Source organism: Phyllostomus discolor, chromosome 7, assembly GCF_004126475.2.
Source record: "Phyllostomus discolor isolate MPI-MPIP mPhyDis1 chromosome 7, mPhyDis1.pri.v3, whole genome shotgun sequence".
Classification (NCBI taxonomy): domain Eukaryota; kingdom Metazoa; phylum Chordata; class Mammalia; order Chiroptera; family Phyllostomidae; genus Phyllostomus; species Phyllostomus discolor.
Window position 1 is genome coordinate 4,130,162 of NC_040909.2, and position 23,457 is coordinate 4,153,618.

The 23,457-nt window shown below is 61.6% G+C and overlaps 3 protein-coding genes across 7 annotated transcripts; all 3 read left to right on the plus strand.

Annotated features, from left to right (window-relative positions):
- The first annotated feature begins 60 nt into the window (after positions 1-60).
- RASSF1 (Ras association domain family member 1) lies at positions 61-9,244 on the plus strand. Of its 5 annotated transcripts, none has more exons than XM_028517928.2 (6): positions 61-473; positions 2,648-2,754; positions 6,831-6,935; positions 7,117-7,414; positions 7,538-7,653; positions 8,300-9,244. In XM_028517928.2, exons 1-6 carry the CDS (start codon positions 224-226, stop codon positions 8,444-8,446), a joined length of 1,023 nt encoding a protein of 340 aa, XP_028373729.1. In that variant the 5' UTR covers positions 61-223; the 3' UTR covers positions 8,447-9,244. The 5 variants fall into 5 exon arrangements, with proteins under 5 accessions (XP_028373729.1, XP_035886183.1, XP_028373730.1 ...); XM_036030290.1 differs by having other exon boundaries at positions 387-473; positions 2,604-2,754; XM_028517929.2 differs by lacking the exons at positions 61-473; positions 2,648-2,754 and adding an exon at positions 3,029-3,506.
- Positions 9,245-10,052: 808 nt separating this feature from the next.
- TUSC2 (tumor suppressor 2, mitochondrial calcium regulator) lies at positions 10,053-13,013 on the plus strand. Its single transcript, XM_028517937.1, has 3 exons — positions 10,053-10,346; positions 11,439-11,559; positions 11,731-13,013. Exons 1-3 carry the CDS (start codon positions 10,201-10,203, stop codon positions 11,794-11,796), a joined length of 333 nt encoding a protein of 110 aa, XP_028373738.1. The 5' UTR covers positions 10,053-10,200; the 3' UTR covers positions 11,797-13,013.
- HYAL2 (hyaluronidase 2) lies at positions 11,441-19,944 on the plus strand. Its single transcript, XM_036030288.1, is given in 5 exon segments — positions 11,441-11,559; positions 17,261-18,172; positions 18,175-18,233; positions 18,740-18,829; positions 19,186-19,944. Coding segments are annotated over 4 exon segments (1,422 nt in total). The 5' UTR covers positions 11,441-11,559; positions 17,261-17,310; the 3' UTR covers positions 19,597-19,944.
- The last annotated feature ends 3,513 nt before the right edge of the window (positions 19,945-23,457 follow it).

Here is a 23,457-nt window from a genome sequence, read left to right on the forward strand (position 1 = left end):
GAGGGCGGGGACTCCGAGAGAGTCCCCCACCGCTGCCCCCTCCTCCCCTCTCCGCCTGCGGGGCGACACAGCCCCGGCGCCCAGGTTTCCATTGCACGGCTCTCTCCCACCGCTCTGCCCCGATCTCCGGGGCGGTGCTGCATCGGGGCCCGCCCCGAGGTCCCGCCCGCCCCGCTATTGCTGGTTCCCAGAACTGGCCGAGCCGGGGCCGACCGTCCGGGCCATGTCCGCTGAGCCTGAGCTCATTGAGCTGCGAGAACTGGCCCCCACGAGGCGCGCCGGCCCAGGTCGCACCCGTCTGGAGCGCGCCAACGCGCTGCGCATCGCGCCGGGCACAGCGCGCAACCCAGCAAGGCAGCCGGTCCTGGGCCGCGGCCACCGCTTCCAGCCTGCGGGGCCCACCACGCACACGTGGTGCGACCTCTGCGGCGACTTCATCTGGGGCGTCGTGCGCAAGGGCCTGCAGTGCGCGCGTGAGTAGCGGCCCCGCGCGCTGTCGAGAGCTAAACGGGTGGTCACAGGGCAGCACTGTCACTGACGGACAAGTTGCGACGGAGAGGGTAGGCTGGGACGTCCCTGAGGACCAGGTCCGTTACCCTGGCCCCATCAGGGAAGGGAGCGTGGGCACGTTTTATGTCCTTGCCACACTGCACCTGTGTCTGGGGCACAGCCAGGCAAAGGCAGTTACCTGTGAATTCCAAGGTGCTGGTTTCAAGTTGCATATCTTTAAAGTACCTTGGTCCTTTTTGAGAAAGTCTTTGTGCCTGCCAGTCTCTCTTTTTTTTAAGATTTTATTTATTTATTTTTAGAGGGAAGGGAGGGAGATAGAGAGAGAGAAACATCAATGTGCGGTTGCTGGGGGTCGTGGCCTGCAACCTAGGCATGTACCCTGACTGGGAATCGAACCTGCGACACTTTGGTTCGCAGCCCGAGCTCAGTCCACTGAGCTACACCAGCCAGGATACCTGCCAGTCTCTTAAGTCTGAATTTTCAGGCTTACCCCTTCCCAAAGATTCACTCACCATGTCCCCTCCCAGAATCCCCTGGGGTGAAGGGAATTGAACCACCTATGGGAGGAGGCCTGGAAAAAGTTAGTGCCTTGGGTGGGCCCCCTGCAAGCAGGAATTTTGTTGTCTTCGTGTAGCAAATACCTATCACAGACGGAGTCAGCTAGATGCTACAACATTAAACACACCCACCCGCACACCCAAGGCCTTCTGCCCTTTCTGGTACCAGCAGCAAGCGGAGGTTGCTGTCCACGCCAGCTAGAATCGCTTGGGATGCTTTTATAGTCGTCTGAGCCCCTCTGCCTGGACCCTCCCCCAGACCTGCTGATTCACTCTCTGGGAGTGCACCCGAGATTTTTAAAAGCATCTTTCTAATATGCAGCCTGGGCTGCGAACCACTGCTCCAGACCATTTGAGAACTGGAGGAAGGTGTCCCAGGCCGGCTGGCCTGGGTGTGCGTGGAGACCCCCTCATTCTGCACAGGCTTCTGTCCTGACTTCAGCTGGGAAGAGGCACAGGAAATGTGGCAGAATACAAAGCGTGAGCTAGGGCCGGGACATTGCAGTGTTCCAGAGAAATAAAGTGGCCATGGAAATGGGAAAAACAAAAAAAAAAAACAAACAAACAAAAACAGGACGATTTCCACGTGTATCAGAGGCAGAAACAAGGGAGGAATCAAAGATGAGCTGGGGTTTCTTGCCTCACACGACTGGTGGACTAGTAGCAGTCTTCGTTTGCCGAGATGAGGAACTCTGGCGAGAGCATAGGATGAGGTGGAAGAAAAGGGAGTTACATTTCGGCCACGTTCGGCCGGAATGTCTGTTAGATGCCCGAGTGAAGGTACCGACACACAGGATTTGGTCTGAGGGTAGAAGCCAATGAGGGACGCCTTGAAGTTGGGGTGGGGTGAGTGTGCAGAGCAGGGCAGTGACCGAGACCGAGCCCCCGTGACACGCTGCCATCAGATCTGGGCGTTGAGACAGAAGGAAAGGAGCTCAGCAGGAGCTGTGGGGAAGCAGGAGGAAACCGAGGTCGTGGGGGCCCCTCGGAACCGAGGGGCGCAGCATCAAATGTTGCTGAGGAGGTGAGGATGGAGAATGGACCGCGGGATTCGGCGGCGTTCGGGCTGCTGAGGACCCTGACCAGGGCAGTTTCCTGGAGGGCGGGGCAGGCCTAACCGCAACGGGTAGGGAAAGTGAAGGCCAGGAATGAGTGCGGGTAGATCAGAGTGGACACCTCCAGGGGCAGTACAGACAGATAACTAGAGGGGGACAGGGGTTGAAGCACTGCTTTTCCCTTCTTCAAGGGCAGAGGGAGGGGCTGACGATGTGGAAGGGGTAAGTTCCGCTCTAGGCGCTAGAGCTCCAGCAGTTGAGCGAGCCTGGATCCTTAACCGCCTGAGGCCTTCCTGCCAGTTTGCAGAAGCATGGAGGGGGGCGGGGCAGGGGGGTTAACACTAGAATCTGTGTAGCAGTGGGCGGGAACCGAGCCTCAAGGGCAGTTAAGCAGAGCCCAGCGGTCAACGTCCTTCACCCTGGGGCTTCTCTTCCACCCCTGGGACACCTCTTCCATCCCTGGGACACCTCTCGAAGGCAGCCAGAGCTGGGGCTCCCCTGCCTCACGGGTAGGCCTCTCTGCAGATTGCAAGTTCACCTGCCACTACCGCTGCCGCGCGCTCGTCTGCCTGGACTGCTGCGGACCTCGGGATCTGGGCTGGGAACCGGCGCTGGAGCGAGACACAAACGTGGTGAGTTTGGGACGGGGGCGGGGGGCGTACAGGCGAGGCAGGGACGCCTATGTGAGCGGCCCCATCTCAGGCATAACCCAGGGGTGGCCCGCTACGCGCAGGGATAGTTCTGACAGCGGATTTCCCTGCGGCAGGGGGCTAACCGCGCGCACAGGATCGAAGGGGTGCCGGGCGTGCTGCCGCCTCCGAGCGGACTGCCCCAATCGCCCAGGCTCGGTGCCCGCGCAATTTCCGCACCTTTCCGCATCCGCATCCGGTCCTGAGGCCACGCTGGTGCACATGCGCACAGGCGCGTGCTCCCACTTGTTCCCTAAAGGACGTGGGACCTAGGGGCGGAGCTGAGCGGAGCTGCCAGGGCGGTGAGATCATTCCCTCGACTGGGCGCGTGTGGCCCCGCCCCTCAAAGTTTCCCCTCCAATAAGACGAGGCCAGGATAGACCCTGCGGGCCAGGTTTCAGTGTTAACGGTTGCCGCGCGGACGCTGGTCCCGGCGCACGCGCACACGGGCGCGCGCTCGCACTTGGGGCGGTGGTTGGCGGCTTCGGGCATCCAGGGCTCCGTGAGCTAGCTGGCCGGCTAGCTGGCTGGCGGGGTTGGCGATGGGCGAGGCGCCCGTGGGGACGCCTTCTTTCGAGATGACCTGGAGCAGCACGACAAGCAGTGGCTACTGCAGCCAGGAGGACTCGGACTCGGAGCTCGAGCAGTACTTTACTGCGCGTACCTCGCTGGTGCGCCGGCCGCGCCGGGACCAGGTGGGGACCTGAGGTTGCGGGCGGGGCGGAGGGCCGGGGGCGGGCGCTGGTACTCCGCCCCTCCCCGGTAAGGTTACGCACGAGGAGAGTTTGTGGGCATCCCCACGCTCCCGTCAGCGTGGGTACCGGACCTGTCGGGGGCCAGCCCCTGCGTCAGCTCAGCGCGTCGGTCCTGGGTGCCCGGGCCCTGCTCTCTGTCACAGACCGGTTGAACCAGGGGAAGCGGCTACGTGGCTTGGGGTAGACCAGGGACGGGCATTAGCCATCTATGACTAAAGCCGACTGCGCAGGCTGGACTAGGACCTCGATTTCCGCCTTCGGAGGTTCCCTCCCGCTCTGGGAAGAAGCCGGGAGGAGGAAGTGGAGAGGGAGGAGTCTTCGCCGGGAATTGAGAAGTGTTTTTAGGAAAGAGGCGAGGCATGGTCTGCGCCCTTCCATACGCACTCCTGGATGGAGCCAGCTGAGCCTCCACCTCTTGCCGGTCCTGGCCTGTCCCCGGCTGCTGGAATGTGGAAGATTCTGATCCCCACTCTGGAGTGGACCCGGAGTGCCGGCTTGGGAGCACATACACTAAAATTGGAGCGGATCTGGAGATAAGGGGTTTGGAAATGGATGGGAAGGGAGCCTCCTTTTGGACTGTAAGCATCCAGGAGCACTTTATCCACAAGAGGCGGGGGAAGGCTAGATTGTAGAATTCCCGAGGAGGGGTCGCGAGAGGGGGGTTACTAATCCAGGACTAGAAGCTGTGGTGCTGGAGCCGCTGTGCCTCTTGGCGTCTCCTAGTGTCCCCTTGCTCAGAGACCTCTGTGCTGTGTGCCATGAGTGTGGCTGCGGGCTCAGGTAACTGGCTGTTCCGGAGCTGGCACAACTTGGGGTGGGGGTGCACCCGGGCCAGAGCATCAGAAAAGAGACAGGGGCTATAAAGCTCAGCGAATCAGGCAGCAGTGGAGCAGAATTCCTTACATGAGCCAAGAGAAGGGAGTTGTGGATATATTTTTTAAAGATTCTATTTATTTTTTTTAGAGAGAGGGGAAGGGAGGGAGAAGGAGAGGGAGAGAAATATCAATGGGAGAGAAAGACATCAATCAGGTGCCCCTTATACATGCCCTGACCAGGGACTGAACCTGCATCCCAGGCACATTCCCTGACTGGGAATCAAACCGGCGACCTTTCGTTTTGTGGGATGACGCCCAGTGAACTGAGCCACACTGGTCAGGGCTGGATATTTCTTTAGATGAAAATTTTGTACCTCAAAAGCTCAGCCCAGAGCTTGTAAGCAAGATTTGAGTGTGGATCCCTGAGATTTTCTCTGTTACTCAGGCCTGAGTCATTTTCCATTGTGGAAAGGTGAGGAAACCACAAGACACTAGCCAGTTGAAAAGGAGGCTAGGGAGTCCCAGGTTGTATGTAAAATAAAACCATCAGTCACTACGGACAGTGGCAGAGTGGACAGTGGGTTGCTATGGGATGGGAAATTCCGTGGTCCTGCTGTGCACCCCTCTGAGTTGGCGGATGGAATCCTCCTCCACTTCGGAACTGCGGAAAGAAACTTCCTCCTCTAAAATGCTGGTGGGGCAGTCCAGCACCTCCAGTCCAGGTCCCTTGTTGTATCAGTATGTAAACCCAAGGAGGTTCACCTGGAGAAGGCAAGGGGCTGGAGTGGAGGTCACTGCATCCCAGGCGGGGGGCCCTGAACAACTGGGGAAGGGAAGAGGAAAGAGCAAGTCTTCTCCCGGGCTGGGGCTCAGAGCCGTCACAGGGAAGGGAGATAAGTCAGTGCCATTCCTGTGCCTACCCCCGCATGTGGACAGAACTCTCTCCCTTCCTGCCCTGGCACCCCTCACCCTGGCTCTCCTCCCTGGGGCACTCCTTCCGGTCCCCAGCTCTCCTTGGGCCTGAACACACCCTCTCTGTACTCCTGGCCTCCGGCCCTCTTCCACTCCCCTTTTCCAGACTCCACAGCATTCATCCTTACTAGCTTTACGGGGTTCCCGCCGTCTCCGACAAGGTTAGTGCTAGTTGTCACTGCTCTGCCCTCCTCCACCCCGAGCCCTTTGGAAACTTGCGGAAGCAAAAAGGCTTCAGTTCCCGCCCCTCCCCCAACACCGGTTTCCTGCTGGAGCCCCAGCCGTAATCCTCCGCACCGTGGACTTGCTGGCTGCTGAACGGCAGCAGGTTCTAAGTGAAGAGCGAACTGCTGTGGCTCCACCCTGTGCTCTGGTCTGTCTCCCGGATCTGTCCCCGTCAGCTGATTTAAACCCAGGGGGCTCCAAAGCAGCAGTCGGGGGAAGCCTGGCTGACCTGGGCACAAGGTTGTTCTATCAGAGCCCTTCCGGTGAGAGCTCCCTTGGGACTTGGGACAAGGCGTTAGTCAGCTGTGATGTCAGCTTTGCCTGTGGCCCTCCCATTCCAATCAGGCCTATGTGACCTCAACAGGAAAGGAAGTACGGCTGACGCAATGGGACCCAGGGCGCTGGGTAGAAGAATGTTCCTTCAGTGGCCCGACTGCCCTGGTCCATACTCCACCTTTCCGATAAGAATCCAGTTCCTGGGGAAGTGCGGGAGGGGCTGAGGAGCAGAGCTGAAATGTTTGCCCTGAATGCCCACACAGCAGGGAGGAGGCGCACAAACCTGCCTGCTGGGTGCTTGTGGGGCGGGCTCGTTCAGGGGGCTACCTGTGCAGCCTGGGTCAAGAGCAAATGGCATGTCACAGCGGTTCCTCACGATGTCTGAGACACGCGGGGCTGGCCCCACGTCCTCTACCGAGGGGCATTCATGCTGGAGGCTGCCCTTCCCCTCCTGCCCACTGGTGGCCGGGCTCCGGGTGTGCCCCAGTCGTCACACTTTTCACCCTGCAGTGGGTCATGGCCATTTGCCAGGGCGGAGTGGCAACGTGGGCTGCCTTGTCCGGGACACACGCCACCCTGCCTGACTGAAGTGCCGGGACCCGGCTGAGCAGCTGAGGGGTAGCTCTGCTGTCTGTACACGGGAGCCCTTCTTCGGATCCCCCCCTCTTTCCCTGGCCCCAGACCTTGTGCCTGCAGTTGCCTTGGTTTTAAGGTACCCTTAGGGCCTTGCCCGGACTCGTACCCCGGCAGGGGGCAGAGAGGAGCCCAGTGATTCTGCCTTTGCTGTCTCCATCCGTAGCACGGAGAACCAGGCCCAGTGATGGGCTCTCCCCCTCAGGCTCAAGCTCTGTCAGCTTCCAAAGTCCACCCCAGGGGCCGTTTCTCGGAGCGGCCCACCCAGGGCTCGCCGCCCCGCTTGAGCCACGCATGGTGATAGGGTGGGCTGCTGAAGAGTCTGTGCTGGCCCGTCTTTCAGGACGAGCCGGTGGAGTGGGAGACACCAGACCTTTCTCAGGCCGAGATTGAGCAGAAGATCAAGGAGTACAATGGCCAGATCAACAGCAACCTCTTCATGAGCCTGGTGAGTTGACAGCCTGGGAAGGGAGGTAGGGGAAGCTGGGAATCCAGCGGTGTCCCGGGGGTCACAGGGGGTGAGCCCAAGCAGCGGTCCATCTACGCCCAGCCTAGCCCCGCGGGGAATGGCAGCACCCAGATCCGTTCCTTCTCCCGGGAACCCAGTCATGGCTCGCTCTCTTCTCCAGAATAAGGACGGCTCCTACACGGGCTTCATCAAGGTTCAGCTGAAGCTGGTGCGCCCCGTCTCAGTGCCCTCCAGCAAGAAACCCTCCACGCTGCAGGACGCCCGGCGGGGCCTAGGGCGGAGCACGGCCGTGAAGCGCCGCACCTCCTTCTACCTGCCCAAGGATGCCGTCAAGCACCTGCACGTGTTGTCACGCACTCGGGCGCGAGAGGTCATCGAGGCCCTGCTGCGCAAGTTCTTGGTGGTGGACGACCCCCGCAAGTTTGCGCTCTTTGAGCGGGCTGAGCGCCACGGCCAAGGTGGGCTTTCCACCTCACCCCACCTTGGGTGAGGGCGTGTATGCACACACCTGTGAATGCAGGGGCTGAGGGGGCCGGGCCTGCCTCTAGTCCAACACCTCCTTCCCCCTCCCTGGTCCTCAGTGTACCTCCGGAAGCTGTCGGATGACGAGCAGCCCCTGCGGCTGCGGCTCCTGGCAGGGCCCAGTGAGAAGGCCCTGAGCTTTGTCCTGAAGGAGAATGATTCCGGGGAGGTGAACGTGAGTACACAGCCCCCTTCCTTCCTTGGTTGTCACGGGCAGGCCTGATGGGCTGCAGCCACAGCGAGGCATGGCGGGGGCGGGGGGGGGGGGGTAGGGGTGAAAGACGCGCCCCTCGAAGCCGCTCCAGGAGTGTGGGAGCCCTGAGGCTGACATGAAGGCCTTCTAGCCAGCTGTCCCAAGGTCTAGGGCCTGTCTTAAGAAGCCAGACGTGTCTTGGTGCCCGGCTCTTTCCCATCGTGGGAAGTCCTCAGGAGATGCAGGCGTCCGTCTGACTGTTGGGGATCCCAGACCAGATCAAACTGCCCAGATGGACCCAGGGTGTCCTGGAGGCTCCCCTTCAGGCGCCAGGGCTTTTTACCTAGAAGCTTTCTGGCTCCAAGGTGCTGGATCCATGGAGTGAGACTGGTCTCAGAGTGCGGCGTGGCCGCGGGTAACTGGGAACATCTGGTTCGGTTGCCTGTCTACGCGGTGACTGCCCTACTCTGTGGGACCTGTCTTCCGCACGGACTTGGTGGGAATCCTAGCACAGACCGTTTGGCAATTCCTGTCCCAGCTGTGTGACTGTGATGTCCTGGTCTTCTTTGGGGAGGGCTTGCTGGCTCGGCCACGCCCGTTGCAGCCTCTGCCACCCTTCTCCCTGCAGTGGGATGCCTTCAGCTTGCCCGAACTGCACAACTTCCTGCGCATCCTGCAGCGGGAGGAAGAGGAGCACCTCCGCCAGATCGTGCAGAAGTACTCCCACTGCCGCCAGAAGATCCAGGAGGCCCTGCATGCCTGCCCCCTGGGGTGACCCCTCGTGCCCCTGGGTGGAAGGAGAGTAGGCAGCACCAAGGGCGTGCGGTGTGAGTGTGACAGGGCCCATGTGGCCTGAGGAATGAGTGTGCATGGAGGCCCTCATCTTGCTGGCGGAGTGAACCCGGAGAACCGCAAAGGAGCTGGCCCCCTGCGTCCACAAGGTGTAGCAGAACATGGCTCTGCCCCCTCTGCCATTCACGTACTGAGTCATGGTGGGCCAGGGGCGCCCTGGGAAGCTGCTCGTCTTGCAGCAGGGGTAGAGCAGACAGAAGTCTCCTTAATTCGTGTCTCAGATATGAGAATCTCGGAGACCCAACAAACGGAATAGGGTCATGTTTGCAGGGGTGAGGATCCTCATCTATGGGGAAAGGTTGTATGTTTTGGGTCTTGAGTGAGGTCTCGGGACGAGCCCTGTCAGAGCCAAGAGTGTGTGTTCGAGATGAGTCAGGCATCAAGGAAGCGTCCAGGTTTCCCCCACAGTGCCCGCTGGTTCTGCACACAGCCTGGGGGCGGCGAGCTGGCTCATGGTGCAGCGACAGTGCCTCGGTGCCTCCTGCAAGGAGGACGTCCCGGGCCCGGGGTCTGTGTGAGTGTGGGCACTGGCCCAGGACCATGCCTTGTTTGCCAGTCAAAGCCAGGGCTTTACCTTGGGTATTTTGATGATGTGTGTGAATGTATACTGTTCTGTGGCCTCAGCTGAATGCCTCCTGTGGGGAAAGGGGTGGGGGTGACGGTCATCATCAGGGCCTGGGGCCTGAGAAAATTTGGCTGAATAAAGATTTAAGAATCCGCATTTAGACTATTATTATGGGCCCTTAGCCCCGGTTGCCCTTTGTGCCAGTGGCTGCCAAGGGTGACGGACAGACACACAGAGCACCTTTTCAAGGTCACCACGGGACCAATTCCTGAAGAATTGGAGGGACAGATACGTAAGGCATTGCTTAGCACCCTGGGGCTCAGATCTCAGTGGGGGCAACAATATTAGCTGCAGCCAGAGCTGAGGGAAACCACACATCCCGAAAGCTGTGAGAGGCGCTTTACCAAACATACACCGAGCCACTGCTGTGGGCCAGACGCTCACGCTCACGGCCTGGAAAGCACAGCCGTCCATTCTTGCCTTCACGAAGCACACCTTACAGCGGGTTTGGAAAGACAACTAAACTTGAATTCTTCAGACCGGAGTGTGGCTGTATGACAACTGGCCAACTCCTCGATGTCCCAGTTTAGTTTCTGCACGTGCGACCACGGTGATCACAGTCGGTGTGGGAGCAGAATGAGGCCATCCAGGCACCGCGGGCCTGGCCTCGGGCCGAGCCCCGGAGAGCTGGTACAGGGGAACCCTGGTCACTGGGCAAGCCCACTGTACCTGACCTGGGGGCGGCACGTCGGACACGCCACACACGCCAAAGAAGCCCGCAGGGGTAGCCAGCCACCACTTTTCTGGGGGGAAGCTGCCCCAGCTGGGGAGTGTGGCCTGCCGGGACGTGACGCCTCGCAGTGCATGCTTGGATGCCTAATGTATGAGAGCGCCTATTGGTCCGCGCTGGGACGGACGACAGAGGCAGCCAATCAGAAAGCAGCGTGAAGAGCGTACGGAAACGGAAATGAGGTTTCCGTGGAGACAGCGGAGCCTGCGGAAGACGGCAGCGGCTGTACCTTGGATCCGACGCCGAGGCAGGGCATAGCTACGCCGATGGCCCTGTGAAAGCAAAGCGGCCGCGGGGTCCGCCATGCGCCGGCGGCCCTGACATGGGTGCCAGCGGCTCCAAAGCTCGGGGCCTGTGGCCCTTCTCCTCGGGAACAGGGGGCGGTGGCCCGGAGGCGGCAGCTGCTGAGCAAGCTTTGGTGCGTCCGCGAGGCCGAGTCGTGCCCCCCTTCGTATTCACGCGCCGCGGGTAAGGGCGCGATTCCGCCCCGGGCAGGACAGGAAGGCAGCAGGTGCCCGCGTCATGCGTAGCTCCCGCGGCTGTATTTCCTGCAGCCGAGCTAGGACGAATCCAGTAGTTCAGGCCCCCTTTGAAGCAAGGGATGCGAAAGCCGGCCAGTAGGTTCCTGAAGGCCTGGCTGCACTTAAGGTCTACTTAAATTGGGCCCGTAGGTTGTCCCTGGAGGCACCTTTATGCACCCTAGAGCTAAGGTAGGGCCTGTCCTAGACTTGAGGGCCTCTTCCCCTTATCCCTTCACGCCCAGCTTGCCGGTTGAAGGCTCCTATCCTCCCTCCCCCGATTCTTATGACGGGAGAATGACTCTTTGTTTCGGCTGTTAGTTACCGCTTCCCACTGCGGTGAGGTTGGACCCTGATGGTAGGGGTGGGGAAAGCAGGACTGGACCTTAATGTTGGGGGTGGGGCCTACGGAAAAAGAACCTCACCCAGATATGGGCTCCCGATCTGGAGCACGGACCTCCTGCTCCCCAGAGATCCAGGCAGGAGCAATAGATTGACCTGGCCCTGATGGTCCCCTGGGGACTGACACTCACGTGACTTTAGAGATTTGGCTGTAGACACTTATCGAGACCCAACAGTGGAGGTTTGGCTGCACCAGCCACCTGGAGTGAGTGGAAAGAATGCAGCTTTTCTCCCTTTAGACTCCCCCCCAGCTCAGGCTTTGGACCTGGGCCAGTAGTGCCTTTTGGAGACTAATGTACTAAGGCCACCATCCTGCCCACTCTGGAAATCCTGGGTAAAAGCAAGGAACGGATGCTGGAGTGGCTATTCTTGCTGAACGCACCAGTGAGAACGGCCCTGGCTGCCTGGACAACGTGCTCCTGTACAGCCTCTCTTCTTGGGCCTGACAGTAGCGCTGGCCACCACCCCGCTTCTTGTTTGCTTCTAGTAGGCTGCAGACGCTCATTTGCAGGCATGTATCTTCCCTCCCTCCCTCCCTCCCTCCTTGTGGGGATGGGCACGCTTCCTGGTGGTCTGTGGCGTTCACCATGACTCGGTGCGAGGCTCCAGCCCAGCCTGTTCCCCTTCTCCTTCTACGCAGCTCCATGTTCTATGACGAGGATGGAGATCTGGCTCATGAGTTCTATGAGGAGACAATCGTCACCAAGAATGGGCAGAAGCGGGCCAAGCTGAGGCGGGTGCATAAGAACCTGATTCCTCAGGTGAGAGGCTGGGCAGTGGTCAGAGCCTGTGTTGAGTGTGCTGAGGCAGACCCAGGTGGGGCCCGCTGTCACGGTGTGGGCTCTTGGGGGAGGGGCTGGGAAAAACAGGAAAGCTTCCTGGAGTAGGGGCGCTGAGATGACCCTCACTACTAGCCTCTGTTTCCACGGCAGGGCATCGTGAAGCTGGACCCTCCCCGTATCCACGTGGATTTCCCTGTGATCCTCTATGAGGTCTGAGCCTGGGGGGCTGCAGGCCTAAGCGCCTCCTGCCTCGGCGAGAAACCCTCAGGCTCAGGGTGTAGCTTCCATTGAGGCACCTAGGCTGAAGCCGCAATCCTGAATAAACTCCGTAGGCCTGGAGTTCAGCTGTGAGCAGGGCAGTTCTGCAATGTTGGCTGGGTGCTGGTTTGCGGACAAGAGGTGGCTGGTGGCTGGTGAGGGCTAATGACAGAGTCACCGGCCCACCTTCCCCAGCAGTCCCGATGAGGCACATGGCAGGGCATACGCTGATCCGGAACGCCTGGCTCCTGGGCCCTTGCCGGGCCGGCTTTCTTCCAAGTTCGCCCAGGGCCCAGCCCGGTTAGGGGCTACAGCACTTTACAAGGTCTGCCTTCTTCCAGCCCCTGGGCTGCGGGAGCTGTACACAAGTGGGAACTCCCTCTCCCTCACTTCCTTGACCCCTTCGTTGGAGCTTTTCGGCCGTTTGCTACCTCGATGCCTCCTCTGTTGGACAGAGGTTGGGGGCAACGCAAGCCTGATTCTTCCTACCTACCTGCCCCTGTGTTCCCACCCCGGGATGGACGGACGGACAGTCCGCTGGCCGTTGACAGGAGGAGGAGGGACTGGTATGGGAGGCGTCTCCCTCTGCCCCTGACCGGGCCGATCCCACTGCAACGAGTTGTCCTGTGAAGTCCCCGTGAGGTTGTGCTTCCCTCCTCCCCCCGTTGAGAGGGCACAGGATGGGATCGGGAAGGGCCATGGACACCCCTGCCTGCCCAGCTGCTCCATCCAGTCTCCCTTTTGCACCAGCCACCCCCTGCCCGCCCCCCCCCCACAGATTGAGAGGACACCATCCACCACCCTGCTGCAAAGGACAGCACCCTAGGGCAGGTCCGGTCGCTCTGAGCCCACTACCCCCTCCCCTGCAGTGTGTCTGTGCCCTCGGGATCAGACAGGAGGAAGGACTGGAGCCCCTGGGTGGGGACATGGGAGAGAACAACCATAAAAAGGAACTTAAAATGTGAAAGTTTGTAAATAGTCTAGTGCGTGATGCTGTCGGGGCAGAGTCTGATTTCTACGCAGAAATGACTTTTTTTTTCATTGTTTAATTCCTTACTGTGCAAGCTCTGTGCTTCAAGACTGTGGGAAATGGTGTGGGGGGAGGGTGGCCCCCAATCTAGGAAGGCTGTTATGTTATTTGTTCAGTTTCAATAAAATTATTTGTAGACCCTGCACACGAGAGTGGCATCCTCTTGGACTATGACACCCAGCATCTAGACCACCACCTGGGCTCAGTAGGTGCCCCCCCGCCCCCCGCCCCCCCCCACTCTAGCAAGGCCCCAGGGTGCCCTGGAGGCCAGTCTGCGGCCATCCCAGCTATGACCAGCAGGTGGAGGTGTGATTACACAGACCTCACCAGAGGGCTCCTCGGCGGGAGGGCCAATCAGTCTATATTGTTTTCAATAGGTGAGGACCCTGGGATGCTGCTTCATTAGGGACTGGCTTCATTTGTGTAGCTTGAGGTGAGAACGTGACCTCAGATGGGTGTGGAGCAGCTGTCCTGTCCCGGCAGTGCCAGCTAACCCTACGTGAGGCCACAGCCTGAACCCTAGGGGCCTCCAAGGCCCAACCCTAGGTGGCATCATGCCCTTGGTCTACTGCCAGGCTCTGCATCCCAGATCCACCGGCCTCCTCCCAGGGCTGCCTGCATATACCACCGGGGGAGGGGGCTTGGGGCCCCTATTCCAGCAGACAAAGCCCAGCCACCCAGGACTTCCTGAGCTCCCTGCCTCCCGCTGTCCCACCTGCAGCCGGCTGTAAGGCTGGTTCACTGCCAGGCCCAGCCCTTGGCCATCAGCCCGAATCCCAGTTAGGGAGGAAGGAGGGAGTTCAAGCACAGACTTCTGGGCCTGGGGAGTTGGTCCGCTAGGCTTTTGGAGGGTTAGACTGTCAACTCGGGCAGCATCGCACTGCACAGCCTAGACGGACAGCACTTTGGGCACCTGCCCACTTTCCCAATAAGATGTCAGGCCTAAGGCCCCATCCTCCGCTGTCCCACCTACGGACTGCCCCGGGGACAGGCTTCTGCCATGCCAGATGATCTCCCATCTCCCGTCACCACTGTCCTAGGGCGGGAGAACTCCCTGTGCTGACCCCAAAGCTGGGAACAATGGAGGTCAGGTCAGGCTTCCCCATTCCCTCCCACTGGACTGTGCTCACTTCCTTCCTGAGGGCCGCCGGAGGAAGTGTCCCTGCCCTGGGACAGTCTGGCCAGGTCTTTGTTTCCCCAGGGGCCCTACCCTTGCAGCTTCCCAAGCCAGTGTCCCTTGTGGAGCCAGCACAGTGGCACAGGAACACCACCCTCCCATGCCACGTCTTGGCCTCCTTGGTCCCCGGGGCAGACTGCAGGGTCGGTGCCCACCTCCCCTGGATACCAGTTTTCCTCGGCCTCTGGGGAGTGACGCCCTGGGCATCAGAGAAATGGGCCAGTAGGGGAAAGGTGGGAGGGGGGTAGGGTCAGAGTGATTTGAGGGTGTGCAAATTCACCCACCCCTTGCTGGGACTTCACTGTAGCCCCCCTGAAGTCAGCGCATTATGGACCCTTCCTTCCCACAGGAATATGCCTACCCCTTTCCTCACGAGTGTTGTGAGCAGCCCCCTACTCTACAGTCTCGGTGCGATCCACCCAGGAATGCCCCCAGCCCCCCCACCCCCCAGAAACCCAGCCTCTGCCCCACCCCCACCCCCACGGTCACACACGTCAACATTACCACTCCATCATCACACTGGGCCACTTCCTTCCCTTGGGACACTTCCGCTCCCGGTGGAAAAGAATTGACTCAGCTGCTGGAATCCCTCCCAGCCTCTCCCCGAGATAACCCTCCTTCCCTTCTCCATCACCTGCTTGTGGGAAGTCAGCTGAGCGCCCCAAGCAGGCTGACCCCCAGACCACCACCTCCCGGGCCCTTCCACTCACAGGCTACTGGATTTCAGGATGGGTCTCAACCCCAAGGGAAAGGTGGCAAGGAGAGCATTCAGTGTTAAGGAAGCTGCCGGCATGGGGGAGGCTGGCACCTGAGTGGGGTCCCACAGCCTTCCTGACACTTGGCGCAGTTCTCCCCGGTCGGGCCCTCCCGGAGGAAGTGTGGGGAGGGCAGCCAGCAGGGCAAGCCGTAGGGAAACAGGGTCAGAGCGGTTCCCTCCCCCGCGCCACTCCCGGCCCTCTCCCTCCGAGGGGCAGCAGGAAGTGAGGAGAAAGGGCTGGGGTGGGAGGCGGGAGCGGGTGGGAGGGGGATGGGGTTTATCAAGTCGCCGGCAGGCTGCCCAGTGGGCTGGAGACGCTCATCCCGAGAACCAGGGCGGCCTCTCACCTACGGGCCGACAGACTCCCACGCAGGTGAGCCCAGCGCAGACCACGCGTCTGTGCCCCCTTACCGGCGCTCGCAGCAGCGCTCTCCGCCTCACCCCTATTGCTTGCGGGCCGGGGGAGCGGCTTGCAGTGCAGACCCCGGACTTATGCGGAGCCGAGCACTGCAAGGGGAGAGGATCTAGGAAAAGGCAAGAAGTCTCGCCCCAGCTCAGCTGCAAGCCCCCTCCCCAGTGGGAGGGGCTCGCGGAGAGGGTAAAGAGGGCTCAGGATTCTGGGTTGAGGCCCGAGGGAACCCCTGTGGCGGGGCCGGCAATCTCCCCGGTCCCACCAGGAACTTCTGCAAGGGTGGCAGCCTACTCATGGTTGAAAGGAAGCCTTGGGGATCCCACAGCCCCACCCCCACCCCGAGACTGGGCAGGAGGGGACGGGAGCCCACGGGTTGGCCTGTTCCTGGAGCGGGAAGGGGGGTGCCCTACCCTCAAGGCCGGCTGGCCTTACCGGCCCCCAGTCGGCCGGCCAAGCTGCGACCAACAGCTCGTGTTGCCGAGGCAACCACTGCCTCGGACCAACCCAGAAAGGGCTAAGAGGCGGGCGCTCTGCCCCGTTCCCGGTCAAGAAGGGGGCGGGGCTCCCCTGCAGACCCTGGACGGAGGAGAGCCCCGACCGTGGGAGGCTGGAGATTGGTACTGGTTACCGTCCGGCTTTCCACGCCGAGGGACCCCCAGGGCTGGGGGCTTCACTCAGAGGCGCAGAGCTAGATCCAACCAAGGCCTCGGGGGGCCCACAGCACCTCCTCGCGGCTGAGCGGGGGAATACCACCTACTTTACTCCCTCCCGGAGCCTAGTTCTTTGGCTGTCCCTTTAAGGGGCTGGCCGCGCCGCGGAAGGAATGTACCACGGGCTGCAGGCTGCGGGGGGTAAACTCGGGCTGTCTGGCTCTCGCATCTGAGACTCCAGAAGAAGTCCGCGATCGAAGGGGCCTTGCGGTCTCAGATGAGTGGCCACATTCCTCGACGGAGGATCTGGGAACTCTGAAGGCCGAAACACGGCATTGGCGGCGCGAAAATGGGGCCACACCTTCCCTCCACGGTCGCAAGTCCGGCTCCGGACCCGCCTCCGCGCTGGATTCTTAAAGGGCCCTGGGGCCCGGGGGCGGAGCCAGCAGAGGCGCCGAGCCGGGGCAGTGCTCGGGCGAGCGGCCGGAGTGGGCTGGGCTGGGCCAGGGATGGCGGTGGCTATGGCACGGGTCCCGGCGGTACCCAGCGCGAGGTGAGGGCGGGCGGTGCAAGCCTGGCGGCTCTCTCCCCACGGGCTGGGTTCCGAACTCCCAGGGGGGCGGCTCAGGGACCCCACCCCCACCGGGCCGGGCTCAGACCCCACGTGCGGGGCGGGGGCGGGGTCCCGCACAAAGGCCAGGCGGAGGGAGCTCTACCCCGACCCCCCTGGCGGCAGTCGCGCGCATTCCCGGTGGCTGTGGAGGGAAGGGCCGGTCTGCCGGCGCCGCCGTGGGAGGTCCGCTGCCCCTTTGTCCTCGCGGGGCCTCCACCAAGCTTCGTAGAGTGTCTGCACTGGGGACAAAGTCCTGACAGCCTCCCTCTTCTGCCGGGCGGGTGCTACACAGATACCAGCTCCGTGGCTGCGCCCCTGCTTGCTAGCCGCGTCGGGAGCTGTGCCCTGCCTTAACGCAAATGCTGTCGTTTCTCTGGACCAAGAGTTTTTCACCGGCTACACAGTGGGCCTCGGGTTCTGGGCTCTCTGAAACAGTGGGTGTGTTGGATGGCGTGCGGGCAGGTGTGTGTCTCTAGGCAGCGAGCCACTTGTAACTCAGTTCGTCCAAATCTCAGAGGAGTTATAGACCGAACAGAGGTCCTCTGGTAACTACAGGCCACCTGCTCCGGGAAAGAGACCGATGCTCCGGCAGTGAATTCCCAGGGTGTCTTGCCTGCTCCCCGGTGGCCTGTGGTCTCTCAGACCTGTAACAGCCATGTACCGGGGTCTGAAGAGCCCTGGGCACAGTGCCCCATCAGCATGGGCTTTGGGAGTGTGGATGGGTTTGGGGTTGGCACCTCCAGGATTCTCGAGACTGACTTGCTCTCTCCACCCTTCTCTCAGTTCCTGAGCTGGTGCCAGGCAGGTGACACCGTCTTCCTGTAGCCCCCAGCATGTGGGCAGGCCTGAGCCCTGCCTGCACACTGGCCCTGGTGTTGACGGCATGGGCCACGGAGCTCAAGCCCACAGCGCCACCCATCTTCACGGGCCGGCCCTTTGTGGTAGCGTGGGATGTGCCCACACAAGACTGCGGGCCACGCCTCAAGGTGCCACTGGACCGAGAGGAGAAAGCCTTCGATGTGAAGGCCTCACCGAATGAGGGTTTCGTGAATCAGAACATCACCATCTTCTACCGGGACCGGCTGGGCCTGTACCCACACTTCGATTCCGCGGGGAAGCCCGTGCACGGCGGCGTGCCGCAGAACGTCAGCTTATGCGCACACCGGAAGATGATGCAGGAGCACGTGGAGCACTACATCCGTAGACAGGAGCCCGCGGGGCTGGCGGTCATCGACTGGGAGGACTGGCGGCCCGTGTGGGTGCGCAACTGGCAGGACAAGGACGTGTACCGCAGGTCGTCGCGCCAGATGGTGGCCAGCCGCCACCCCGACTGGCCGCCGGACCACGTCGTCAAGCAGGCGCAGTACGAGTTCGAGTTCGCTGCCCGGAAGTTCATGCTGGACACGCTGCACTTTGTCAAGGCAGTCCGGCCTCAGCACCTCTGGGGCTTCTACCTCTTCCCGGACTGCTACAACCACGACTACGTGCAGAACCGGGACAGCTACACGGGCCGCTGCCCGGATGTGGAGGTCTCCCGGAACGACCAGCTGGCCTGGCTGTGGGCGGAGAGCACGGCCCTCTTCCCCTCCGTCTACCTGGATGAGATACTCGCCTCCACCGCCCATGGCCGCAACTTCGTCAGCTTCCGCGTTCAGGAGGCCCTCCGCGTGGCTCGCACCCACCATGGCAACCACAGCCTCCGGTGTACGTCTTCACGCGGCCCACGTACAGCCGCACGCTCACGGGCCTCAGCGAGGTACGTGCCTCCCAGGGCCCCGCCTTCTTCCTCCAGAACCGCTGCTGCCGGCCTTCCCGGAGGGCTCCTGCCCTGTGCTGTACTCGCTGCTCTGCATCCCCTCCCCTCTGTCCCTCTGTAACCTGGTGACGGGGTGGCATCATTATCTCCGTTTTGCAGATTGAAAAAAGAAGGCTCAGATGCTGAGACATTTCCCCAAAGCTTGCCGGCGAATCTAGGGCAGAGCAGGGACAGGGATCCCAGGCATTCTGACTTTGGAGTTTATCTGCCGGATGCATACTGGGCTCTGGTGGGCGCCTTTGGCTTGAGAAACAGAGGCCCCAAGAGGGCGTGGAAGAGGCTTAAACGCTTAAGATAAAGTGAAATGGAGCCTCTTCCTGGGATTGAGAAAGAGGGCTGGGCCAGAGGGTGGTCACCAAGTCAGAACAGGCTGGGGACCTGCCCACCCTGCCTGTCCCCTTCCCTGTGGTCTCACTCCCCCTGGTGACCGGCCCCTTCCCACACAGATGGATCTCATCTCCACCATTGGCGAGAGTGCCGCCCTGGGCGCGGCCGGCGTCATCCTCTGGGGCGATGCCGGGTTCACCACCAGCACGGTAAGTAAGACCCGCCAGCCCACTGGGTCTGCAGAAAGAGGGTGAGTGTTGGGGCTTTTGGCCGCCAACCTCAAGGTGAGCAGACCTAGTTGGCCCTTGTCTGTCTCCCACCCAAGAGATCCCTGGTCCCAACAGGGAAGACGAGGCCCCCTCCCCAGCCTGCCCTGCTGGGCTGCAGCCTCTCCCCCCTCCCCGGTCACTGCAGGTGCAGGGACAGTGAGGGCTCAGACACACGTGTGCACGTACACATGTGTGCGTCAGTTAAAGAAAGTGCAGTCACTGCGTCTCGGACTCAAGAGCTTCCACCTGGGTCCGGGCTGAGGCAGCTGGCCCTGATTCCCGGCCTCTGCCCCCAGGAGACCTGCAAGTACCTCAAGGATTACCTGACGCGGCTGCTGATCCCCTACGTGGTCAACGTGTCGTGGGCCGCCCAGTACTGCAGCTGGGCCCAGTGCCACGGCCACGGGCGCTGCGTGCGCCGAGACCCCGGCTCCAGCACCTTCCTGCACCTCAGTGCCAGCAGCTTCCGCCTCGTGCCTAGCCACGCGCCCGGGGAGCCCCCGCTGCGACCGGAGGGGGAGCTCAGCCGGGCCGACCGCGACCACCTGCAGAAGCACTTTCAGTGCCAGTGCTACTTGGGCTGGGGTGGCAAGCAGTGCCAGTGGGACCGGAGGCAGGCAGCTGGAGGTGCCGGGAGGGCCTGGCCTGGGTCCCGCCTCGCCGGCTTGCTGCTTCTGGCTGCCATAGCGCTCACCTGGACTTTGTAGGGATCTCTCACCTGGCTTCCAGGCAAGCTGGCCTCTGCCACACGCATTCTGCCAGGCATATAGGAGCCTCCAAGGGGTGGGCAAATGAGTCCAGAGGGGCAGAGCCCCTGGGATGCCCAGTAGGGCGTCCGTACCAGCTCTCACCCCCCTGTTCTAAGGGGGAGGGGCAGTCCCCTGAGAAGCCCCTCCTCTCCGTGCCAGAGAGGAAGAGGGGTATGGCCGGGGAGAACCTGACCCTACTCCCCTGCTCCAGAATAGTTTATTATTGTTATTATTATTATTATTATTATTTTGGGGTCTCTTTTGTAAATTAAATATAAAACAACTACTTCTGTGCTTGGACTGTCTGCACTTGGGCCTGGGCATGTGAGAGTGATTCCAGAGTCTTCCACGAGGTTCGAGGCCAGCTCTGAGAGCCTCTGCTGGGGACCCCCTGTCTGCAGCTGTGTTCACTGGGACCCAGGGGCCCAGAGCTGCCCGGCCTGCTGGAGCCGCAGCCGCTGGGAGTGGAGGGACACGCGCCAGCCCAGTGCCGAGGACCTCGCGTTCCATACGGACTGGAATGCAACTGAGCCCAGCCTTCTGTGAGGGACAGGCCTTGCCGTGCCGCTTCTGCTGGCCCCTGTATCCCCAGCTGGGCCAGCGCCAGCCGCCTCGCCCTGCCCACCCAGGGAGAAAGGGGGAAGTGGGTGTTTGATCTTCCCTGGCCGGGCAAGCAGCCAGACCACCTCTCCTCGCTGTCCCGTGGGCCGGGGCGTCTCCTCCACCCCCAGCTCCCAAGGACGGTGGACTCCAGCCACACACACGCCTCTCCCCTTCGGGGTCACAGTCCTCCACGGGTACGGTCGGAGGAGGCCAGCAGGGGTTGGGGTCCGAATGCTGAGGTTCCGTGCCCGTCCCACCGCAGACACAGGAGGGCACAAGAGGGAGGCACCCTGCACAGGCGGCCCCACAGGAGAACGTGGCTGGCCCCCAGCTGGCCCGGGGAAGGGAGAAGCAGACCGGCCCTGCCTCGCTTCACTGCCCTGCCCCGCGCCTAGGTATTACCCTGGGTGGGGGGGCTCTGCCCACCCCTCCGTCGCCCCACTAGCACCTGGGCACCCCTGTCCTAGTCAGAGGTGACTCAGCCCTGCCCTTGAGACACACCAGCTCTGGGGAGACAGGTTCGAGAGGCAGCCCGCCCTGAGGAGGGCAGACCAGCCACAAGGATGCGGGAGGTCTTCTGGAGGAATCGCCACCAGGAGTTTGGAAGGCTGCGGGTGGGGGGGTGTTGGTGTGAGGGGCAAAGCAGGGGCAAAGGCTGAAGGGAGCTGAGCTGAGATGGCTGGGACGGCAGCGCGAGGCTGGGAGCGGACAGGTGTCCGCGTCCGGAGAGGCAGGAGGGGCAGCCTGCAGCAGGGTCTGCCGCTGACCGCCCCACGGGCGGCGACTGGCTGGCTGTTCGGTAAACAGCACACACCTGCCAGTGCCGGGCCAGCTGCTAGGGACGCATCCTCGAGCCACACCGACAGTGACCCCGGTCCCCGTCTGTGGGGATGGCGGGGGGGGGGGGGGGGGGAATACCCAGTGGGTGTGAGGACCCAGCCAGGTGCTGGGCCGTGAAGAGCGCTCTGAGGAGGAGTGAGCAGGTGAGGGGATGGCGAGGTTCGGGGAGCGGAAGCAAGGCCCGGGGAGTCAAGGTCTCCTCAGGCTGCACAGCCCTCTCTCGTCCCTCTGGCTGCTGATGGCAGAGGATGGAGCCCCTGCAGGGGCTGTGGCAGCACTGGGGGGGTGAGGTCAGGTCACCTGGTGGGTAGAGAAGCGTGCCCAGGCGGAAGGAGTTCCCCAGTGCTCGTGGCTGTGCTTGCGGTGCGGAGGGGCCCACCTCGCCAGAGAGAAGATTCAGGTGTCAGTCCGTAGGCTAGGAGATGTTGGAACCTCGGGAGGGGGTGCAGCTGTGAGCTGTCCCACTGGCCATCTGTCACCTCCCTGCACACAGGCAGTCAAGGCACACATGTGACCTCGCCACACAGCTGGGACCTGTCCCCCCTCATCGGGACCTCTGCATACATGTAATCCCTGTGTGTGAGCGAAACTGTGAACCCCACGTGTGTGACTCCCCTTGCACAGCTGGGACCTCTCCCATCCAAAACCCGTGATCCCCTCCGTCCCTTCCTCAGGGGGACCTGGGAGGCAGCCTTGGAGACAGTGCACCTTGAGACAGAGCTGTCCCATGGGTGGCTGTGGGGCAGGAGCGGGTGGGGGATGGGGACCGAGGTGACTCAGCGTCCTGAGGTACACATGACCGGCGAGAACAGGAAGGGCTGGACCACGAAGCTGGACTGACCTGTCAACAGCTGAGAAAGGATGTTCCTGAGCAGGGTCAGTTCTGTATTTTTAGCCTCTGCCCTGGCCCGAGATGGTGGGTCAGATGTGTGGCCTGGACAAGGGACACCCAGGGGCCAGGTCCCTCCTGTTGTTCCGGATGCGAGAGGCGTCCGGGGGCGGTCAGGGGGTTGTCTGGGGTCTGAGGCATGTCCGGCAGTTGGTGCAGGACTGGAAAGCTCAAGAGCTTAGGTGGCCGGGCCAGTTAGAACATCTCTCCTTGTCCCTCAACCTGCTGGATTCCAGTCATTTAACTGCTTGACTACAGTGACTCCATTTTATTTCTCCACTCTGTTCCTCAGCCCCAACACACACCCGGACCCATCCCGCCAGACCAGCCCGCAGAAGCTGGCCTGTGGCTGGGGCCCTGGGGTGGGGGCGGGCCTCAGGCGCCCCGGCTGCTTCCTGCCGGTTGGCCCTCAGAACGTCTCTCTCGGACTGAGGCCGGCTCCAGGACACCGGCCTGCCGGTTGGCTGGATGGTGCCAGTTGCAGCGCTGTTTCTGGGGGTAACAGGAGGTAGCAAGGAGCCTCAGGGAGAGGGGGTCCAGGGCTGCCTTGAGCCCAGAAAGCACTCTGGGACCCTGCTTTCTGAAGAGGCTCAGCAGCCACCACCTCCGTGGCCAGATCCTGTGCTTGGCTTGCAGCTGATGCACCCGTAGCGCCCGGCACCCTGGACCCTTCTCTCCTTCAGCCTGCCAGCTTCTCCATCACAGCCATCCGAGCGGGAGGACCGGACCCACATGGCAGCCAGCTGTGCCACTGCCCTGATGACCACTGTGCTGGAGGGTCACTGGCTCCGGCTCAGACCGGGCTGCAGAGCCAGCCGGGCAGCAGTTTAACCTGCGCCAGGGATCCGATGGCTCCCAGCCCGCCCTGGCGGGCAGGCCTGGGCCCGGCACCTGGCAGGTCTCGACCGCTGGGTCCTGAATCAGCAAACAAGTGCAACCAGGAAGGAGTGAATAAGCATGCAGTCACGGACACCCCGCGCTGGGCCCCCTCCGTGGTCACACTGACAGTCTCGCAGTCACAAGACCTGGGGCCTCCCGGTGCGCACAGACACACCCCGGGGGGGGTTGTGTGGCTTCACGGTCACGGTCACTGACCCAGCAAGTGGTCCAGGTGACAGCACAGCCCTGACTGGAGGACACAGAGCCTCCCACACTCGGGGCCCTGAAGCAGGGCAACACCCGGTAGGCAGAGGGTTCAGGGCCACAGGACTTTCCAGGCCCACGACAGTTCTCATCTGAATATCTTAATAGAATAAAAACTATATAAATAATGAGTATGTGATGGGTTCGGCCTGGATTTTATTTGTTTTTATGCCAACATAGTTGTAAAATATACTTTAAAATATTTTTTATTCAATCCCCAGTCAGGGCACAGACAAGAATCAAATCAATGAATGCCTAAATAAGTGAAACAGCAAATTAATGTTTCTCTTTCTCTTTCCTTTCCTCTCTAAAATCAACAAGTACAATTTAAAAACAATATTTTT